This window comes from Felis catus, chromosome C2, assembly GCF_018350175.1.
Source record: "Felis catus isolate Fca126 chromosome C2, F.catus_Fca126_mat1.0, whole genome shotgun sequence".
NCBI lineage: Eukaryota > Metazoa > Chordata > Mammalia > Carnivora > Felidae > Felis > Felis catus.
The window spans coordinates 31015438-31034803 of NC_058376.1; the positions used below are offsets into that span (position 1 = coordinate 31015438).

The window sequence follows — 19366 nt, forward strand, 5'->3', positions numbered from 1 at the left end:
GACCCAGACTACACATACAAATACTTCATCACAGCAACACTCCTAACTATACTGTTGTCTCTTAAACATTGGAGAAAAAGCGGGGGCCGGGGAGGGAATCGCTGGCACTTGAATTTAATCTCTTTATGTGAATATGTGATTGGTTTATTTAGAAAAGCTAAAATTAACTTCTTATAAATACTTCTTTTTGCCCTCTCTTTATAAAACTTAGGCTAAGCCACACTTGGCACTTTACTGTGTCATGAAGTAATGGTATACAACTTAAATAAATATTGTGATGTTAATTATATTACGTAATAGATTACGGTTTCAGTATTACTTGGTCGAGGAAAAAATATAAAATTGTAAATAACTTGCCAAAAAATTAAGAATGAAAGTTATTTCTCAGTATGTTCATATTTTGCACATCAAAGGGTGATTCTTTTCCTCTATCACCATGTTGTATTTTGCAGAAAAATCCATAATAATGCCAATTGTATTCTTCATAATGGTTAATTTTCTAAGACAAAGACTAGCAACAAAGAGAAAACTAGAATTCTTAAAACAATTAAAATACCAACAAAGTATCCTGAGCTTTGAAATTCATAGAAATTTTCAAAGATACATTTTTTTCCTTTTGTTCTATTTGCTCTGATATCATTTATACATTTTTTTTTTTGGTTTATAATGTTTGTTGTTATATTTCCTGATTATTTAAATTTGTATTTCAAATCCTTGGAATAATTCTAGCACTTCCCCAGTATACAAGCGTATATTTAATGGAAAGTATCATTAAAGCCAACACTAAATTCACGATATATTCACACTGTTTCTTCATCTGAGTCTTTGATAAGTTTACGCACTATAATTTACTTCCACAAAAGCAAAAGCGTTCCTCCCTGAATTGTAGGACACAAGATATACGTAGTAATTCTCTTTTGGAAAATGAGTATGTAATGATTCAAACAATGTAAGAATGGAACCCTGTGAAACATGTTTTGTTCACGTGTTGCAAACAGATACAGGTTTTAAATAACACTCATTCTTCCGCGCTGGGAATGTGTAAAACATGGATGATGCTTGCATGTGGCTAGAGAAGTGGTGATGAAAGCAGACTTGCCTCAAGGAGGAGTGAGGAACTGAGGCAGCTTATTTGTTCCTTAGCAGAGTGTGTGCAAGCAGATGGGCTATCCAATATATCCCACTCACTAGACAACTACATTTGTTTTTAGGTTCAATGGTAAATGGATGGGGCTCTGCATCTGATGAGGATCGTAACTTTTCTAGTCATAGATCTAGTGTAGGTAGCTCCTCAGATGGCTCCATCTTTGCCAGCGGCAGCTTTGCACAAGCACTGGTGGCAGCAGCAGATAAAGCTGGTTTTAGGCTGGATGGAACCAGCCTTACAAGAACAGGTTGGTAGACTCCGAGTCAACACTCTTTGCATGAGAGATTCTCATCCTTTAGACACCGAGCTATATTTCTCCTGTTCTTTCTCTTCAGTGAGTCTGACGGCAGGGCTTTCTTTAATATGCATGACCACGGTTGGGATCCTCAATTACCAGAACTCTCTTCTGATGCTACTTTTGCAGAGCCAAGAATAGGCTCCTACTCACCACCTTCTATCCTTTATTTCCCTTTCCCTTCATGGCTCTGCTGATTAATTGGAATATGCTTCCTTTCTATATTACAGCCAAGCTGCAACTGAGATTGCCATTAAATTTTCAATAACTCACACTTTGCAAAATTCTCACACAATCAATAATGTGCCCAGTGATTAAAATTATTCAGCTTTTATCTCCATTACTTTCCTTTGCCCCATTTCTTTCTGCAAATGCGTTTTCTGGGAAGGCTTCCTCAGCATGGGGTGACTGGGTCTAAGGCTGTCAGTCTAACAGTTCAAATGGCTGATGGTCTTATTAATTGTTTGGCTGTTAAAATTTTAACCCAATAATGTATTATTTGTTTTAAAGGATGCTAATTAAAGATACACCCACTGCATTTGCAACTCGAATAAAATGACTGCATGCGTATTGCTCTGTAGCATAATCTACTTTGGGTTTCTGAGAATAATCGAGTACCAATTGTATAATTTTTCATATATCTGATTATTTTCCCCAAAATGAATATGAGAGTCATTCTGATAATAGATCAGTAATTTGTAAGTGTTTGTTTTACTGAAAAAAAAATAACTTTGGCATGATCCATGCTTTTATATGACTGTAATTCTTAAATGCACATATAAGAAGGTTCTCCTGTATGAATTAAATTGAACTACCTTACAAAACAAACTAATGAAACTTTAAATGCATTTTTGAAATCTTAATAGTATTCAAATAGTAAAGTGAAGAAAAATGATTTTGACCCTTCACTAAACTCTCAGGTTATAAAAATCAGTCTTGGACATTTTCTTTGAATTATAACACCAGTATTTCTTTTGAGTATGCATTAGGAATCGTCAAATGGTATAAAAAATTTTCTCCAAGCATTGCAGAGGTTTATTTTTCATATAGCATCCGAACTAAAGTATGTTGTAATATAATGGTTATTTGAATTTTCTTGCTTTATAAGGCATAAGTCGAAACTTTATTTTGCCTGAGTGTTTTTTTGTGGCTAGTTGTAAGCACAGCAGTGAGATAGTGCAAGGAAACTAATAAATTAGAAGGCATAAGTGCATTTCTTGCATGTATGCTAATATCTAATAAAGCATTAAGCAATATCATGTCACATTGACTTAAGAAAATGTAACTACATACAGTAATTTTGTGTGAAATGAAAACATGCACAAGAGAATAAATACATGCACATAAACCGACCCTCTCTCACCATAATAAACACTGTATTGAAATCATAAGATGTTGAAAATGTATTAGCTACCCTTTTTACAAAATAAATTTCCCTGGGTATGTACTAAAGCTCAAAAAAAGGACATAACACAATTTCATTTTGCAATGAGAATTTGGAGTCTGCTCAGATACAATAATATTCATCAGAAAATACCTATTGCACTTTGGATATGCAAGGTGGTTTTAACCTGCTATCTATCCTATATTATACACTAATACAATTGAGTTTCTGTAAAAGAAGTAAAATTCATCGTGTATTTATATGGGTGATAAGGTCAGTTTAATATATGTCTTTGAGCAGACCTTTCATGTAAATTTCCAAATGCATTTACTTCAACACATTTCTTCTGTGCTGAAAGTGAGTTTATAAGATTCCAAGGATAAAATTTGATGAAGCAAATAAGACAGTACATAATTCATTTCAGAAATAACTTCCTTAATTTTAAGAAGTAAAAGCAGCATTGATTTGCATATATCCATGAAAATATCACTGAGATCATCAAGGTTAAATAATAAACCAAGTAATCTCAAGCTTTTGGTTGGTGGATTTGTTTTTTTGTTCATTTATTAAATTTTTTTCAGCGGGTAGTGTGTTGGTTACTAAAAATTGGATAAAATGAATGCAACAGGGCATTTTTTTATGGAGATGCACCAGTATTTGGTATCTTCAAATGGCATCTCTAGGCAAGTTTATAGGTTAGTCTAAGTAAGAGCAGAAATACAAGACACGCACAATCACTGCCTTGTAACATCCTCTGTACCACATTCCCTTTGTTTTCTTTTTAGGCAAAGCTTTTACCTCCTCTCAAAGACCTCGACCAACCAGCCCATTTTCTACTGACAGTAATACCAGTGCAGCCCTGAGTCAGAGTCAGAGGCCTCGGCCCACTAAAAAACACAAGGGAGGGAGAATGGACCAACAACCAGCATTGCCTCATCGAAGGGAAGGAATGACAGATGGTAGGTTTGTTTCCTTGTCTCTTGTCTCCTCACTGAAGAGGTGTGCTCTGTGCAAGTCATTAACCTACATTAAAGTAGCTATGGTAGATTAGGCGTTGCCTCATTACGTAATAAGGCAGAAAATCTAGCAATATGGTCTTGTTTAAATAAAACACCCTCTTTTTTTTTCTTTTTAACAATCTGGAGTTATTTCTATATTACCAAGCCCCAAGAAATGTATGCCATACCACTTTCCAATGTTGATTTTGCTACCATTCTGGAGTTTTCCATCAATGCTTTTAGTGAACATTCCCTTTTGAGATTAGGGGGAAAAAAAAACATAGGTAGCATGGGCACTTGGCATGCATTTCTGATACGAAATTTGGAACATTTCTGATATCAAATTAAGGTAACTTCAGTGGTATTTCACTTTTGAAAAAGACCATGAAATGATTTGTAACTTAGTAACTTTTTTTAGTTTCATGAATTTCAGGCCTAAAAGCTAGCTACAGATCAGCGAATGGATGGGTCAGCAAACTTTTCTATAAAAGTCCGGATAGTAAATATTTTTGACTTTAGCTGGCCATACAGTCTGTGTCACAACTATTCACTGCCATTGTAGTCTGAATGTCGCTACAGAAAAAAATGAATGGGTGTGACTGATTTCCAATAAAACTTTATTGATAAAACAGGCAGTGGCTGAATTTGGCCCATGGCCCATTTGTTGATCTATTCCAATCCTTTTATTTATGTATAGCATTCAGTCTTTGCACAGCAAATACTGTTGGTTTCAGGAAGCACAATATTCCTGGGACATGTCCTTCTTCAATAAAGAAGAGTTCAGTAGCTTTACAGAGCAGGATTTATCTCCCATATGTTCAACTTAATTCTCATACATTTAAATGTAGGAATACAACTATTTATCATGCAGTTTTATTCTAAGGAATATTTAAGATGATATATGTAAAGAGCCTAGTTTGATGTCTGAGCCAAAGGTAAATTTGTTACCTCTTCTCAACACTATCCCCTGTAAACACACAGAGTTGGTCTTGAGGTAGTTCCACTAAACACCACAAGAGTGAACCTAGCCAATCTGCGCATTAGAACAATCTAGGGAACTCTTAAACTGTACTCTGGAGATTGGGATTTAATTGTTCTGGGTGAAAACCAATTATGAGTGTTTTTAAAGCTCCACAAGTGAATCTAACGTGCAGCCAGCATTGAGATGCTGTGAGTGAGTCCTTAGCATTCATTTTACTCTCTTGGACTTACCATTATAGGACAGAATGAGGCCTAGTTGGGAAAGAAACATCTGTTCTTTATTAGTTTGGGTGGGTGGGGGAGGTCTGTATCTGGCAGCCATCTTTGTGATTTCTTTTGTCATTTTTTAAGGCAAGGAAGATTTTAAAAGTCAAACATAACTTGTTCTAAAAGCTTTTAGGTTTCCTTATCTTTCCTGTTACTTTGTTTTCATTGGGAAGTGTTTTATGGAATATGAGGGCAAAGGTACACTTGAGATTTTGGTGCTTTATAAGCGAATATCCTGTGCTGAACAAAAATGCTCACCGCTGCCTCGCTGCCTCAGATGGTCTGAAGATTAGTTGAGCACTTAAAGCAGTCAATAGTGTTGATCTTATACTCTCTAAATAAAAAGGACCACTCCCACTGGTATGCTACTTATAAATCTCAGAATTAATAATTTTGTATAGTTTTTCTGCTATGAATGTTGTGGAAAAAGAGAAGAAAAACGTTTTTTTCTGAAATGTTTGAAGATTATATCCAGAATATGTGGAAGGTATAAAATATAAATCAACAAAATAGAGAGCTCTCCTTTTCTTCCTAAAATTCTTTTCTTGCAATTTTTAGCAGAATGTCTGGTTAAAGCAAGCTTCCACCTAGTTTAGCGCATGATCAATACATTGCTTATCTTTCTCAACAACTAATAGGTTCCTAACTTTTAAACTTGCCAGCATTGCAAAGCCAGGTTATGGATTATGTGTTGTTAGTAGAAATATTTTGGAAGTAGTGATATTGCAAAGGGAATTTTGGCTCCCATGTCTTCCCAAGTGTATGATCCAATGATGTTTTATTTATGATATGAGGGCATTTATTGCAGATGACACTCTACAGATTATCCTTAAGGATGTTGCTATTTTATAGCAAATGTATGTGTCATAGCATTTATATGGTATCAATCCAGGCATCAGTAATAATTTTTTTATTATTTGTATGTGAAATCAAACCGTTCTTTTGGGGCAGGCTGCTGTTTAGCAGCACTTAGTGCCTAGACATTTTTACACTAAAACTTTTGCTTTATACATTTTAAAATTGTGTTTGTGAGTAAATTAATCAGAATAATTACTGCCAGCTGCTATACCAAAGAACTTCTATTCCTCAGTGGCTCAGCACCGCAAAAGTTTGTTTCCCATGAACATAATAATTTATCAAGGTCAGGTGTCTCTCCTCTAAGTACTAATGTAAGAAAATACGCTTTTTCAGTATTGGGATACCATCATTTTTACAGTGCGACATTTATGGCTTCTGAGTGAGGGGAAGACAAAAACAGAGTGATCACTTGAGACGTTCTCTGGTCAGGCCTGCAAGTGGTGCATATCCCTTATCATCTCACTGACAAGTACACTGTCACATGACATCAGACTAACTACTGGGAAAGTGGTATTCTCGTGTGTCTAGTAAGAGGAATTGGGAATGGTGGTAAACATAAGGCTCTGTCTTAAAGACTATGAAAAAACCCACACACATGTCAAGGAACATTCTGCTCCTTTGAATTCTCTTCTAAGCAGCCATTGCTCCATCCAAATCTTCTCTTCTACATGCATAAGTCAAAGAATACCTTTTCAAGCCAATATATTAACCAATACTGAAGGAAGAAGGCGGAGGAAGTATTTTTCTATCCATCAACCTTTTTTCCCTAGATCAGCTGCTTGTAGCCTGTTCTCCCCTCATTCCTAATGTCCCAGTTAGAGAACTTTCCTAGTTCTGCCACAGACTGGTTTGGACCGTTGAGCGGATTTCTTTATTTATTAATTTGTTCATTCAAATATTTACTAAGCACATAACAAATGATAGGCAATGGAAACCAAACAGACAAAATTCCTTGTCTTCCTGGAGTTTACATTCTGTTGAGAGAAGATAGAGACAAACAAAATAAAAGTAGGTAAGATGGTCATAAGTGTCATGGAGAAAAAACATAAGAAGTTGAGAAATACAAAGGTTAGGCGAGGTCTTTTTTAAGTAGAGTCTCAAGGAAGGCTTGACCAAGAAGATGACATTAGAGACGACTAAAAGATTAAAAGGGAAAAAACAATGCTGATATCGAGGAAAAGTCATTCCAGAAACTGAGAACAGCAACTGGAAGCCTGAAGCTTGTTTGATAAAAAGAGAAGCAGTGTGACTGAAGCAGAGACAGCCACAGAATAAAATGTAAGGTTAGACAAATAAGCAAGGACCAGTGTTTGTAGGGCCTTAAACTTTTTTAATGTTATTTTAGAGAGACAATGAGAGACAGAGCACAAGCAGGGGAGGGGCAGAGAGAGAGGGAGACACAGAATCTGAAGCAGGCTGCAGTCTCTGAACTGTCAGCACAGAGCCCAATATGGGGCTTGAACCCAAAAACCACAAGATAATGACCTGAGCTGAAGTCAGATGCTTAAGCAACTGAACCACCCAGGCGCCAAAAGACCTTAAACTTCTATAAGGGCAATGGCTCTTACTTTGAACAGGAAACCACTGAAGGGGTGTGTGTGTGTGTGTCTGTGTGTGTGTGTGTGTGTGTGTGTGTGTGTTTAAGGCAGAGGAGTAACATGATCTGACTTATATTTTTATTTTCTTTTTATTTTTTTTTCAAGTTTATTTTGAGAGAGAGAGTCCATGTGCTCCCAAAGGAGGGATGCACGGGAGGGGCAGAGAGAGGGAGGGAGAGAATTCCAAGCAGGATCCCAATCTGGATGCAGGGCTTAAACTCACAAATCAAATCATGAGATCATGACCTAAGCTATAACCAAGAGTAGGATGCTTAACCGACCGATCCACCCAGGCGCCCCGTTTTTATGTTGAGACAGATTAAATGCACTTCTACGTGGAAGCACAAAAACCACATAGCAGGTTGTAGAAGTAATATAGGGAATTGATGTCAGAGGTTTCTACCCAGATAGAATCAGTGGAAGCAATGTGAAAGGTTGAATTCTGGCTATAGCTTGGGATTGGTGCCACAGGATTTGTTACTGAAATTAAATACAGGTTGTAAAGCAGAGATGTCAACGATTATGCCAAAGTTTTGGTCATCTTGTAGAATGCAATCACTACTATTTGAGATGATGAACACTAGAGAAGAAGCATGTTTTGTCAAGGAAGGTCCAGGGCTCAGTTTTGATATGTGAAAGTAGATGCTTTCTAAATAAGTAGAACACCTAAGTGTGGATTTAGTTATGTGAGTCTGAAGTTGATGGGAGGAGAGATCCAAGCTGGAGGTATTTGATTTCTTTTTGCCTTCTTTTTTTTTTTTTTCTAAAAAGTGGATAATAATGGCACATATTTCATTGGATTGTTGTGTGCCTGATAACAGCAAATCCTGAGTAAGCCAGTAAGAGACTCGTTAGTGAATTAATTTAGTCAAAATGAATCAACATGGAAATTAATAATAAATTTAAGTAAACATATTTGATTACGTATTTTTATTTTTTCCACAGTCATTCTTAATCCCATCTTTTTCCAATTCATTTATTTCAATGTGCACGCCATGTACTTTCTTCTTAGAGTATACAAATTCCAAGTATATGACTTAATTATGTAGCCATAATTTCAGGTTAAATTAAATAGTAATCAAAATTTCAGCTAGCATAAGCAGATGCCATTTTGTCCATTTTAAAAATGAAGCCCCTTTGATGGAGAATAAAAATCAATGACAAGATATGTTATTTTGAAAGCAAATATAATAATTTCCCCCCTGCTGGCAGTCTTAAGGCCAAACACTCCAATGAAATGATTGCTTTACATTTATAATAATACATACTGAAGGAAGTCAGATTGAATATAAAGGAAACACTACACCCCTTGGTGGACTGTTCTACGAACAGATATCACGATATTGGATTAGCTCTTCATTTTGGAAGAAATTTTCCAAATGCAACTGTATTCTCCCAGATGGAAATCTTGTTCCCTTCAATAATTAGTAATTCATAATCTACCAAGAGGACATACGTACGAATTGGGAATGCTGCTTCAATATGGGAACTCCCAAAGCAGATGCAGAGGAGAGTGTTATTGTCAATTCAGTGGAGGACAATATCATTTTGCTCGTTAAGAAAGAAGGTATAAAGCTTCTTAATAAAATCTTTAAAGAGAGCAACTTAGCCTTTCTGGAGGAAGCCTGTCTTTTGTACACAAGAAATTTATACTTCTTCCTTTTAAGTGTCACAAACAGTACTCTTAGAAATAAGAGCACAAATACAACAATGGCGTGGGAAATAATGGACTATCTATATGCAATATCACCTATTAATATAAATATGTGTATTATATATGGTATTTGATTTTATGAACCAATTATATATCACTGATATATATGATTAATATATCAATATATATTGTATCAATATTATATCAATAATAATTGACATTATGTAATCACTGATATTCTGAGGATGAACAGAGAAGTTTGCAGTAGTATACCAGGAAAATTACAAGATAATAATCCAAAAGAATGTTTAGAATGTTCAGGAGATTTCAAAATCTTCAACAAAGTAATTCTAGAACTAGTATAATGGCATAAATCATATAATAGAACTAATATAATACTTAAAGAAATATGAAAGAAGAGACTATGATATCACAGTTGAAGACAAATCAAAGTATAAAGGTGTCATGATCCAAACAGCTAACTAATAAAAGGAAAATGAAAAATTGGCTAAGCATTTGAACTTTTTAGTTTTTCACATCTTATATTTAATTTAAAGAGCTTTTTGGCAAAGTTATGTATTCTACTACATCTCAAATTTTTATGATGCATTGTCTACTCTAGCACCATGAGGCATATTCTATCTGTACTCTGAACAGTGGTTATTACTTATTAAAATTAATACATTGGAAGATTATAATGTATTAGTTGTAACTCATTAGCTAACTCATGAAACGAACAGCCAGAATTGGTTGTCAGGCAGAATGTTAATTGCATTTAATAAATGTTAGCTTAACCCTTTGACTGTTGCTAAATGTACCACATACATGGGTAAAGGCAGTCATATGTTGCATATGATACGGCATATAGTTCTTAATTTCCCGAGGGCAACATTTCCTATGGAGATTGGCAGGACAGCTTTTATTCTTCCAGGGGACTTTTATTAACACAGCTGCTAGAATGTCTAGTCATTTTGTGTCATGATATTTCTACTTTGGGGAGGTGGGGGTGAACATTGGATAAAATATGGAGAAAATATAAAATGCCTTCTATACCTTGAACATTAGCCTCAGTGTGCAATTGAAAACACTCTCCACATATAATAGTTGAAATTAGTCAATTTTGTTTCAAATACAGTGTGATCAAAAGGTAGAAAAGAGATCAATAATATGCATTTTAGGTAGAAATAACTGACCTTTGCCTCCCCCCACCAAATTTCTTTTGCATGAGTGAGACCTTTACGAGGGCACGTTTTTTTTTCTTCATCTTGAATCAAAACCTGTATTTTTCATTACATTGTAGTCCATTCTAAACATTATTCACAATTTTTAGATCTTCCACCACCACCAGATCCCCCTCCAGGTCAGGGTTTAAGGCAGCAAATAGGCCCGAGCCAGCATGCTGGTAACGTGGAAACCTCAACAGAGAGAAAAGGAAGCTCTCTGGAGACACCACAAGCATCCACCTTAGAAGACACAAAGAGCTCATTGGATTGTCCAGCTAGAGCATCCCTAGAGTGGCAGCGACAAACCCAAGAATGGATAAACTCCACAGAGCGCCAAGAAGATATTCGGAAAGCCCTACACAAACAAAGTGTTGGACCAGGTGTGTTCTGCACAGTCCTAAGAAAGTGTGGACTTTTACCTGTTTTTCCCCCCCTACCAGGTACTTAGAAATGGCAGTTGTTTAAGAACATCTGAAATATGTTTGCCTTGAATCGCTAAAAAGCTGGGATTCCTCGGCAGAGCTCACTGACACATCTTAAGTCTCATTCCCATGGGGATTGTTCCTTACCCTCTGCATAGAGGTCTGAGCTCAAGAGACCTCCAAGCTTTTTTTTACCTGGATTGTTCAGGAGACAATTTGATTTTTTTGCCTTGTAATGTTTATGTTGAATGCTTTTAAGACCTCCAAATTTTGTCTTAATGTCACTACAATCTCTGCCTTCAACCAGTTTCGTTTTGACTGAAGTCGCGAGTCATTTTGAAAGGACAGCTCCTTTCAGTCAATTCGTTGAATTCATTGAAATAACAAAAGTTGTACTGAAATGCCCAGTCACAGTATTCTCAGGAAAAAAAGAGCTTAAACAGGGCCTACAGTTTCTCCAGCTGGTTAAATTTAGTGGGTTGTTAACATTTCACTGGGAAATATTCTTATTTATGAATCAAACTTCCTGGAATTGTCACAAAATAAATTTCATTATTTGTGGTTGGGTTTTTTTTTTTTTTTTTTTTTGGAGGAGTGGTGGTTGTTTGGGCCTATTATAGAAATACATTTTTTGGAACATTTCTTCTCGTATCAGGTTTCATTGAGTATTAAAATGTACACACAAACACAGATGACATTTGAGAGTTTCTTTATACATTGATTTTTGAACTTGGACTCCATCTTTTCTAGATATATCCTCTACCCATGCATTTTTAATAATTATATGATATCACAACTGGGTGCTCAAAGTTTGAGAAAATGTAATATATGCAAGAACCAAAATATGTCAACTTGAATGTTGAGATTTAGTGAAACATTTAGGAAGTTATATCATGCAGGCTGTGAGAGAAAAACCATGTGATTATTGTGATTTCATAAAGACCATCTAAATAGAGTGGCAGTCATCACAGTAATTGTAGCTCAAATCTAGAAAGAAAGAAAAAAAAAGGGGAGGTAGAGAAGGAGACAGGAAGAAAGAAGGAAAGAAAAAAAATGTTTCAAAATATTAGGTATTTAATAATACACATAACGAGTTATTTGTAGAGAGTTGCTGCATTTAAAAAAACTTTTTATTTATTATTTATCATTTGTTAAAATGTGTATCTCTCTTTTTCTTTTAAGTAAATACACAATCTTTAAAATAATGTGTTTATATCCCAAGAAACAGCAAAAATTTAAGGAGCTTACTTTAACTAATACATGGTTCTTCATATTAATTGGCTGAGAGAATGTCGCTATAATTTAAAGTGGAAAAACACCATGTTTATTCAGTCTTCATGGAAAAATTTAATTGGAGCCTCACTGAACTCCAGAAATTATGCTCAGAGATGCTTTTGTTAAACAATAAGGTTCGTTGTCTGCAGCTCTCTTTTGTAAAGAATTTAAATGTTCAAAGTGATATGTAATATTATATTTTTATCCCCAAATTTCCTTTGATTCAATCCTGTTTTAGTTCCTATTATAGGAAATGTTGGCACATGGAAATTCTTTTAATATCCGGGCCTTCTTAAACCTCTTATTTTTAATTTTACTAAAGAGTGAAATGGTAGAATAGCCCGTCTTAAACTTAATATTTAAAGTTAAATTTCTTTTGTCTCCATGTTGCTGTTTAGCTTAGCACTCTGCATTTCTTTTTCAGAGGAGACATTGGTGCCCTACAGCAAGCCCAGTTTCCCATCTCCAGGAGGTCACAGCTCATCAGGAACAGCTTCTTCTAAAGGATCCACTGGACCTAGGAAAGCCGAGGCTTTGAGGGGAAGTCACCAGCGCAATGCCAGCGACCTTCTTGACATAGGATACATGGGCTCAAATAGTCAAGGACAGTTTACAGGTGAATTATGTAAGTGCTTTAGGACATTTGAAAGTCTCTGGTGATTCAGAACCAACATTGGGTTAATAATGCAGGGGAGGTAAAAGTTTTCCTTGATCCTCTTAGGGTCCCTGGTTGGGTCTGAAAATTAACTGATAAAGATAAACAGGAGAGGGGCACCTGGGTGGCTCAGTCAGTTAAGCATCTGACTCTTGATTTTGGCTCAGGTCACGATGTTGCAGTTCATGAGTTCCATCCCCTCATCGGGCTCTGCACTGACAGTGCTGAGTCTACTTGGGATTCTCTCTCTCCCTCTCTCTATGCTCCTACCTTGCTCACACACTCTCTCTCAAGATAAATAAATAAAAACTTAAAAAAAAAAAGGATGAACAGGAGAAAAGCGTACATGGGTGCCTTCACAAGAGAATGAGTCATGACCCAAAGTAGTGACCAGAGCAGAAAGCTATTATATCTTTTAGACAAAGAAGCAATAAATTTGTGAAGGTTTTAGGAAACAGAAGGGTTTGGGTAGGAGCAGTCAACGGTAAAGAAGTAACTCGGAAGAAAAGGGTTAGTTTAAAAAGGTTTGTTTGCACAGTTTCTCAGCCCCCAAACTCCCTGTCTCTGGGAATAAGAATATCCTTCTTCCTGGTACAAGGAGGGTATCTTTCACGTGGGAGTTTTAGGACCTGTTTCAGAGAAAAAAACTTGGGTTGAGGGAGGGAGGTCAGAGTGACCTTCCTGCTTCTGTTGGTTTCTCAAACCCTTTCAGCTTCAGATATTCAGTGTGCCAAGGTGTCATATTTGGCAGTAGTATGTCCTGAACCTCAACAGTAATATTGGCACAATAGACAAATTTCAGAACAGTAGAAATCTTGCTGTGCTATGAGGAAAAAATTGTTCATGACTTTGAGCAGTTTTGGTCATAATGTAGACCATTGCTATTTCCAGCTGTCTATTAAATAAACATTTCTTCTATTTCAAGTCTGACTTATACTATACAAAAATTGCCTATCTTTAGACAATTAATTTTAATATTTATAAGTTAATTATTTGTAGTTTTGTTTACCTTTTTAACTGAGCATATAAAGAAAGGGAAACATATTGGCCCTTTGTTAGTTTTTAAAGAACCTCAAGAATTTTTCATTCCCTAGTTGATATCTGTCTTTATTCATTTATTGATTTATGTATGTATGTATTCATAGAGAACCTGTGCAAGTGAGGGAGATAGAGAGGGCTGGGGGAGGGGGAGAGAGAGAGGGTGAGAGAGAATCTTGAGTAGGACCCATGCTCCACATGGAGCCACATGCGGGGCTCGATCTCACAACCCTGAGATCATACCTGAGCCAAATCCAAGAGTTAATGCTTAACTGACTGAACCATCTAGGTACCCCTATTTATTTGTTTCTGTCTTTCTTTATTTTAAGAGTCAACTTTTTAAAGTTGATTTTTGATTTCAGTTCATTTGAAGTACTTTGATTATAATAACATATTATATATATATATACATATATATATATGTATATATATATATACAATTTTCTTTTTGAATAAAGAGCCAGCATTGATAGTATAACTAATCTATAAAAATATAATATCAGCTGACAGAGAAAGATAGGATGTCACAATATGTCACAGTAAGAAGCACTGAACTCTTGGTGTTTATTTTTTTCTTGAAATTGACCACTTCTGCTATCCAATGTCCAAATTATACTTGTTGAGTATTTTCAGCTGCTTATTTGAATTCAGCTTAAAAGCAATGCTGAAGGAACAGCCTTGGGTTCCAGTCTTAGCCCAGAACAAGTAAACTACCTTCCTAATCTCCACCCCCTTATCTTAAAAATCGCATTACTATTATGCTTACATCACAGACTGGGGGATGTCATGAAATAATGGAAAGTAAAAGTACTTTCAGACTGTAAGTTATTTCTTGACTAGAGTTAGCATTATTGTTTTCTATTAGTAATCTGATTATTAGTAAGACATGTTTATAATTTTTAATTTGAGTCATGACTACTTGGATTTTTCTTTGACTTTTAGAATAGTTAGAGATTCACAAGAAGTGAAGAAATAGCTCTACCTGGATTTTAAATCTCCAAGTTTTGCCGTTTCTTTTTCTTTCCCTTTCCCTAAGTCCATTTTCTTAACTTTACACACTCACCAAGGCTATCCGATGATGTCATCTTCGTTGATTATCTGTTTCGCTTTTTGTTATACTGGTCGGGATGAAAGACTACTTACGTTCAATACAAACTTATTTCTGATTTTTTTTAATCTCTTTGTAGAGTAACTGAGAGGAGACATGCAAAGCTGCTCTGAAGGACCACCAGGTCTGAACTCATGGAAGTGATGACACTAAACAGTGCAATGAACAATTTCTTTATTTATGTACTATTAAAAGACTGTAAATGCAATGTAAAGACACACAGCCACACATATCCCACAGATATTTTACTTGTGTTCTTCTCTTAAGTACACCACCCACCTTAACTCTTTCTTGTCAGGAGTATATACAAAAGAAAGAAAACAAAACTCGCCCTCCAGGAAGAAAAGGATTTTCCTCTGTATATAATTTCTTTTGTGCGTTGCTATGCAAGCTCACTCTTTTTAGCTCTGTTCATACTATTGTCTGTTTTTATTGGTCTGTTGTACTATATGTGAATTAATAGGCTGTGGTGCCATATATTAACTTTTAATTGTGTAACTTTTATGTTTAAATTTTGCACTGCAATTTTATTTGGTGATAAGCACAAATCTCTACTCCTCGTGACATGAAGAACAAGACTGAATGTGAAGGGAGTTTCTGTACTGTAAGCTAGGCTGGATATGCTGGTTGGAACCAATCATGTGAGATGGTTTGCAGTTGGGGTGTAGAAACAGGAAGATGCAAAGGAACAGTGGTGTTGGCGAAGTCTTCCTTGAGTACCAGGGACTGAGTCAATAAAAAGAAAAGCAGAAAGGTGGCTTTTACTGTTGACAAAATGCAGGGGTCAAAGAAGGAAATCTAAGTCTTAAGGCTAAATAGGTATTAAAATACACAGGTAGCAAAGATATACTAAACTCGCTAAAAAGAGAAAGAAAAAGAAAATGAAAATGAAAGTTACATGTAGCATCAACTTTACCTGTCATTGTAATTGACCCATCTGAGAATTATAACAAGCAAAAGGAAATGAAGGTGTTTCGCAAGAGCTGTGTTTGTATTACAGTGTTTTCAAGAAGCATTTTCTGAATTACCATAATTAATCTCTCCAACTCATTAAGTCAGGATCTAATATGAAGTTCCCCAAGGAAACAAACAAAATGAACTCTAGAATATCTAGCAAATAGTTAAAGAGGCAATTTATTATTAGGACATACTCGGGCTGCTTCCAAATGCAAAAACTCTATTGCAATATCTTGTTTCATCTTTCTAATACATGTTCAGTACACACTAGAGGATAGAGCTGCATCGCTTAAATTTATGACTTTGAAAAAAATCATGCAGTCTATAGACAATTCTGTGTTTTGTTTGATTAAGAGGTGAAGTTCATGCCACCAGATGTATAGCCAAATTGTAAGTGCTTAAAAAGCAGTGCTCAGAGTATGTTCAGTTCACAGTAAGTAGATTTATCGAAAGAAACATTTTATGGTACAGTCTCAGAAATTGGCTACCAACTAAAATATGTTTGACCCATTTTGAATGAGTAAATTGAAAAGAAAAATTTTAAAGGAGAAACAATGCATGTTTATACGCTTTTTAAATAAAACCAAACCTCGTTAAGTGGACATTAATCACAGTGTCCTGCCTCATTTGTTGTCATGACTTTGAGAACAAGAAATTCCTGAACATCAGTCATGTATGGTCAGAATGAATATGGCTTCGAAATATATGTAGCCCCTGTACGTGAATAGTGAAGCAGTCCAGTAGAAGAAAACTTCCCTGAAATTCCCACTTGTGACATTTTTCCATGTGCTGCCTACAACAGCTGTAAATTCGACTTCTAGTTATACTTTCTCATGTTTTCCCTACGATGTGCTCAGTAGTTGTACTCTGAAAAATATTCGATGTAACGATTAGAATCAATCGTAAAATATGGGACCCGCTTGAGTGATGATTCATACTCCATGCATTATTGGCTCAGTCACCAATTCTATGTCATATTTGTAATAGCAAAGGGATAACATAATTTGATTTTTCCCTTTTTTGTTTCCTGAGATTGCATCAAGACAGGCAAGAGTGGAGGAAACTAACGTTCTTTATGGGCCCCAATGTTTTTGGTGCCATGTGGTTCATTTCTTCACTGAAGAGAAAAACTATTCTGAAACATACTTATTAAATGCTGGAGCAACTTTCTATAATCAGTGCCTGATTTGAATGCAGTTTGGTTTCTCTGGGTCAGATTGTCCACGGAAGGTGAAAGTTTCTGTGAAGAATGAGTACATAACATTCACAACAGTAGGATGTGAGGAATTTGATTTCTACTTATGCGGTTCCCTACTTCACCTCTTTCCGTTTAAAAACAAAGTTTTGTTCGTGTTCCCTCTTTATGCTATTCTATGACCCACTTTAGATTAAAGCTTTAGTTCATTACATTTATTACACATAGACTTTGTACCCTGGTAAAAGGTGTATGTGACTAATAAACCAAGACTTCAAAATTAGATTACGTGTATGCAAATGACTTCGGGAATAACATAGGACATAGCCTTAAACCTTCTTATTTTCAGTGTATAAAAATTAACTGTTCTGGTTAGCTTTTGGCAACAGAGACCTTATGGTTGGTTACCTAGAATGTTCTTTTAGAATATTCCACATACCCTTTTAAATCTAATTTTAAATAAATTGGTCAGTAAAATCTTGCACCCGATATATCATCCTCACAGATTTAGAACAAGATCAAATGCTGTGGCAATCCAAATGACTTCAGGAATCCTGGGAAAAAAATCAAAAGCTTTTGACAACTTGGTATATGTAAAAAGCTTCTAATCAGCATAAGTCAGAATGTCGTTAAAGAAATACAAACATGTATGAGAACGTCATTTTTTTCATTTTGTAGCCCAGTCAATGAATGTCAGAAATCACTGAGCTCACTCTTCTTCAGGTCTAAACAAGGCCTGTATAAGTTGTCAGAGGGAAATCTGGATGAAAGAGAATGTAAACTTATCTCGCACTCACAGGCAATGCCACGGTGCAGCCAGGCCCTGAACAATACAGCTCCATTCTCAACGCGCAAAGTCTCCATTGGGGAAATGCCCATCAGTGTCCCAGCTCAGGAATGCCTCAGTGTGTGCAGAGAGAGTCGCCCCACCCCTCCCCAGATCTTTTCCATGATGTATTTAAAGTGGGATAGTCCAGGGACTTGACAACAATGGATTCCTTCATAGGATTCGAACTCAGTACGAGGGAGCATATAGGAAAATCAAGACCAACACTTAAGATGTCATATAACCAAAGGGAAGTAAAAATGTTGCACGTATACTTGCTCTAACAAAACAGATAAAATGGTGTTCTTTGTCATAGTTTAATGCTCTGGGAATTTAAATATATCTTCAATGGGATTCAAGTTGAAAGTTTTTATGAGCTTTGATAGAACACCTCCAATTTCTGTTCAACAAATTTAGGTAATTGTCCATTGACAACATAATTATAACAATGCCGATGAGCTCTAAACTATGGTTTATCTTCGCCACTGGAAAGTGATTGTGTATCAGTATTAAAGATATGCAGATCCATGACATTCACTAATTTGTACATCTGCTTCTGTACATTGTATTTATCAAGTTACATGCCAAGGATTGGTGTAAAGCAACATGTCTTTCCACATTATCTTAGAGATGAAGTTACTTTTATTTTGCTTCTCGATAATGTGTACTTCAAATGGAACCCCATACCTTTTTTAAATGAATTTCAGTTTACTGATTTTTCTTATCTCATCATTTTCAAAATCATTTATTGTGACTTTAAAGTGTTGCAAGATAAGGGATTTTGTGGCCGTGGGTAGACTTTTTATACTTTGTTTTATAGATTGACTTTTTTTTAACTAGTTTGTTTAAGTCACCAAACAGCGTCCAAAATCTTAATGTGTTTCATTTGATGTTGTTAGACCAGAAAAGAAATTGGCATAAAATTGGTTAATAGTATTGTCAAAGAATTGTGTATTGTGTACTCACTGGGAAAAAATAAAATATATTCACATTTCAAATTTGTAAAAAAGCCATTTATGTAAAACAGACTTGCCTTGTAGAATAATCAAAACAGACCATACAGTCACTTGTGCAACACCCCATTAATATTTTGTGACCAAATACAAAATCTTATTTTCTCGTGTGGTAATGGGTTGGGCAGTGGTAAATACAAGTTGGAACTGACTTGTATAAATGACTATACTAATGACACTGATGAATATAAAAAAGCATTTGAAATCATAGATTCCACTCTATACGCCCTCCTTTCCAGATCTGAGCTTCCCCACCCCATAAAGACCTGCAGGTGGATAGAATACAAACTTCTTGTCTACAAAATTACCTTAAAAATCATTCGTTAAATATAAATAAGTATGAGAATTGGAAGAAAGTGGATATTTCTTAATTGCCTTCGAGTAGCTAATGATAACTTTCAGATGATGGATGTTGAAAAGTTATCTTAGAGACTGGATAGAGAAGAAAAAGTCCCAATTTTATTATACTCCA

At 35.6% G+C, this 19366-nt stretch overlaps 1 protein-coding gene across 19 annotated transcripts in view; it reads left to right on the forward strand.

Moving 5' to 3' along the window:
• ROBO2 (roundabout guidance receptor 2) overlaps positions 1–16468 on the forward strand; it is a 1685269-nt gene extending 1668801 nt beyond the window's left edge. For 7 of the 19 annotated variants that reach the window (XM_019839528.2, XM_019839533.2, XM_019839527.2 and 4 more), the window contains 5 exons: positions 1212–1394; positions 3612–3785; positions 10513–10785; positions 12527–12727; positions 14983–16468. In XM_019839528.2, the coding sequence (XP_019695087.1) occupies positions 1212–1394; positions 3612–3785; positions 10513–10785; positions 12527–12727; positions 14983–14984 (833 nt within the window). In that variant the 3' untranslated portion in view covers positions 14985–16468. The remainder of the gene's footprint in view (positions 1–1211; positions 1395–3611; positions 3786–10512; positions 10786–12526; positions 12728–14982) is intronic. The other 12 variants (XM_045036333.1, XM_045036332.1, XM_019839540.2 and 9 more) reach the window with 4 other exon arrangements.
• The last annotated feature ends 2898 nt before the right edge of the window (positions 16469–19366 follow it).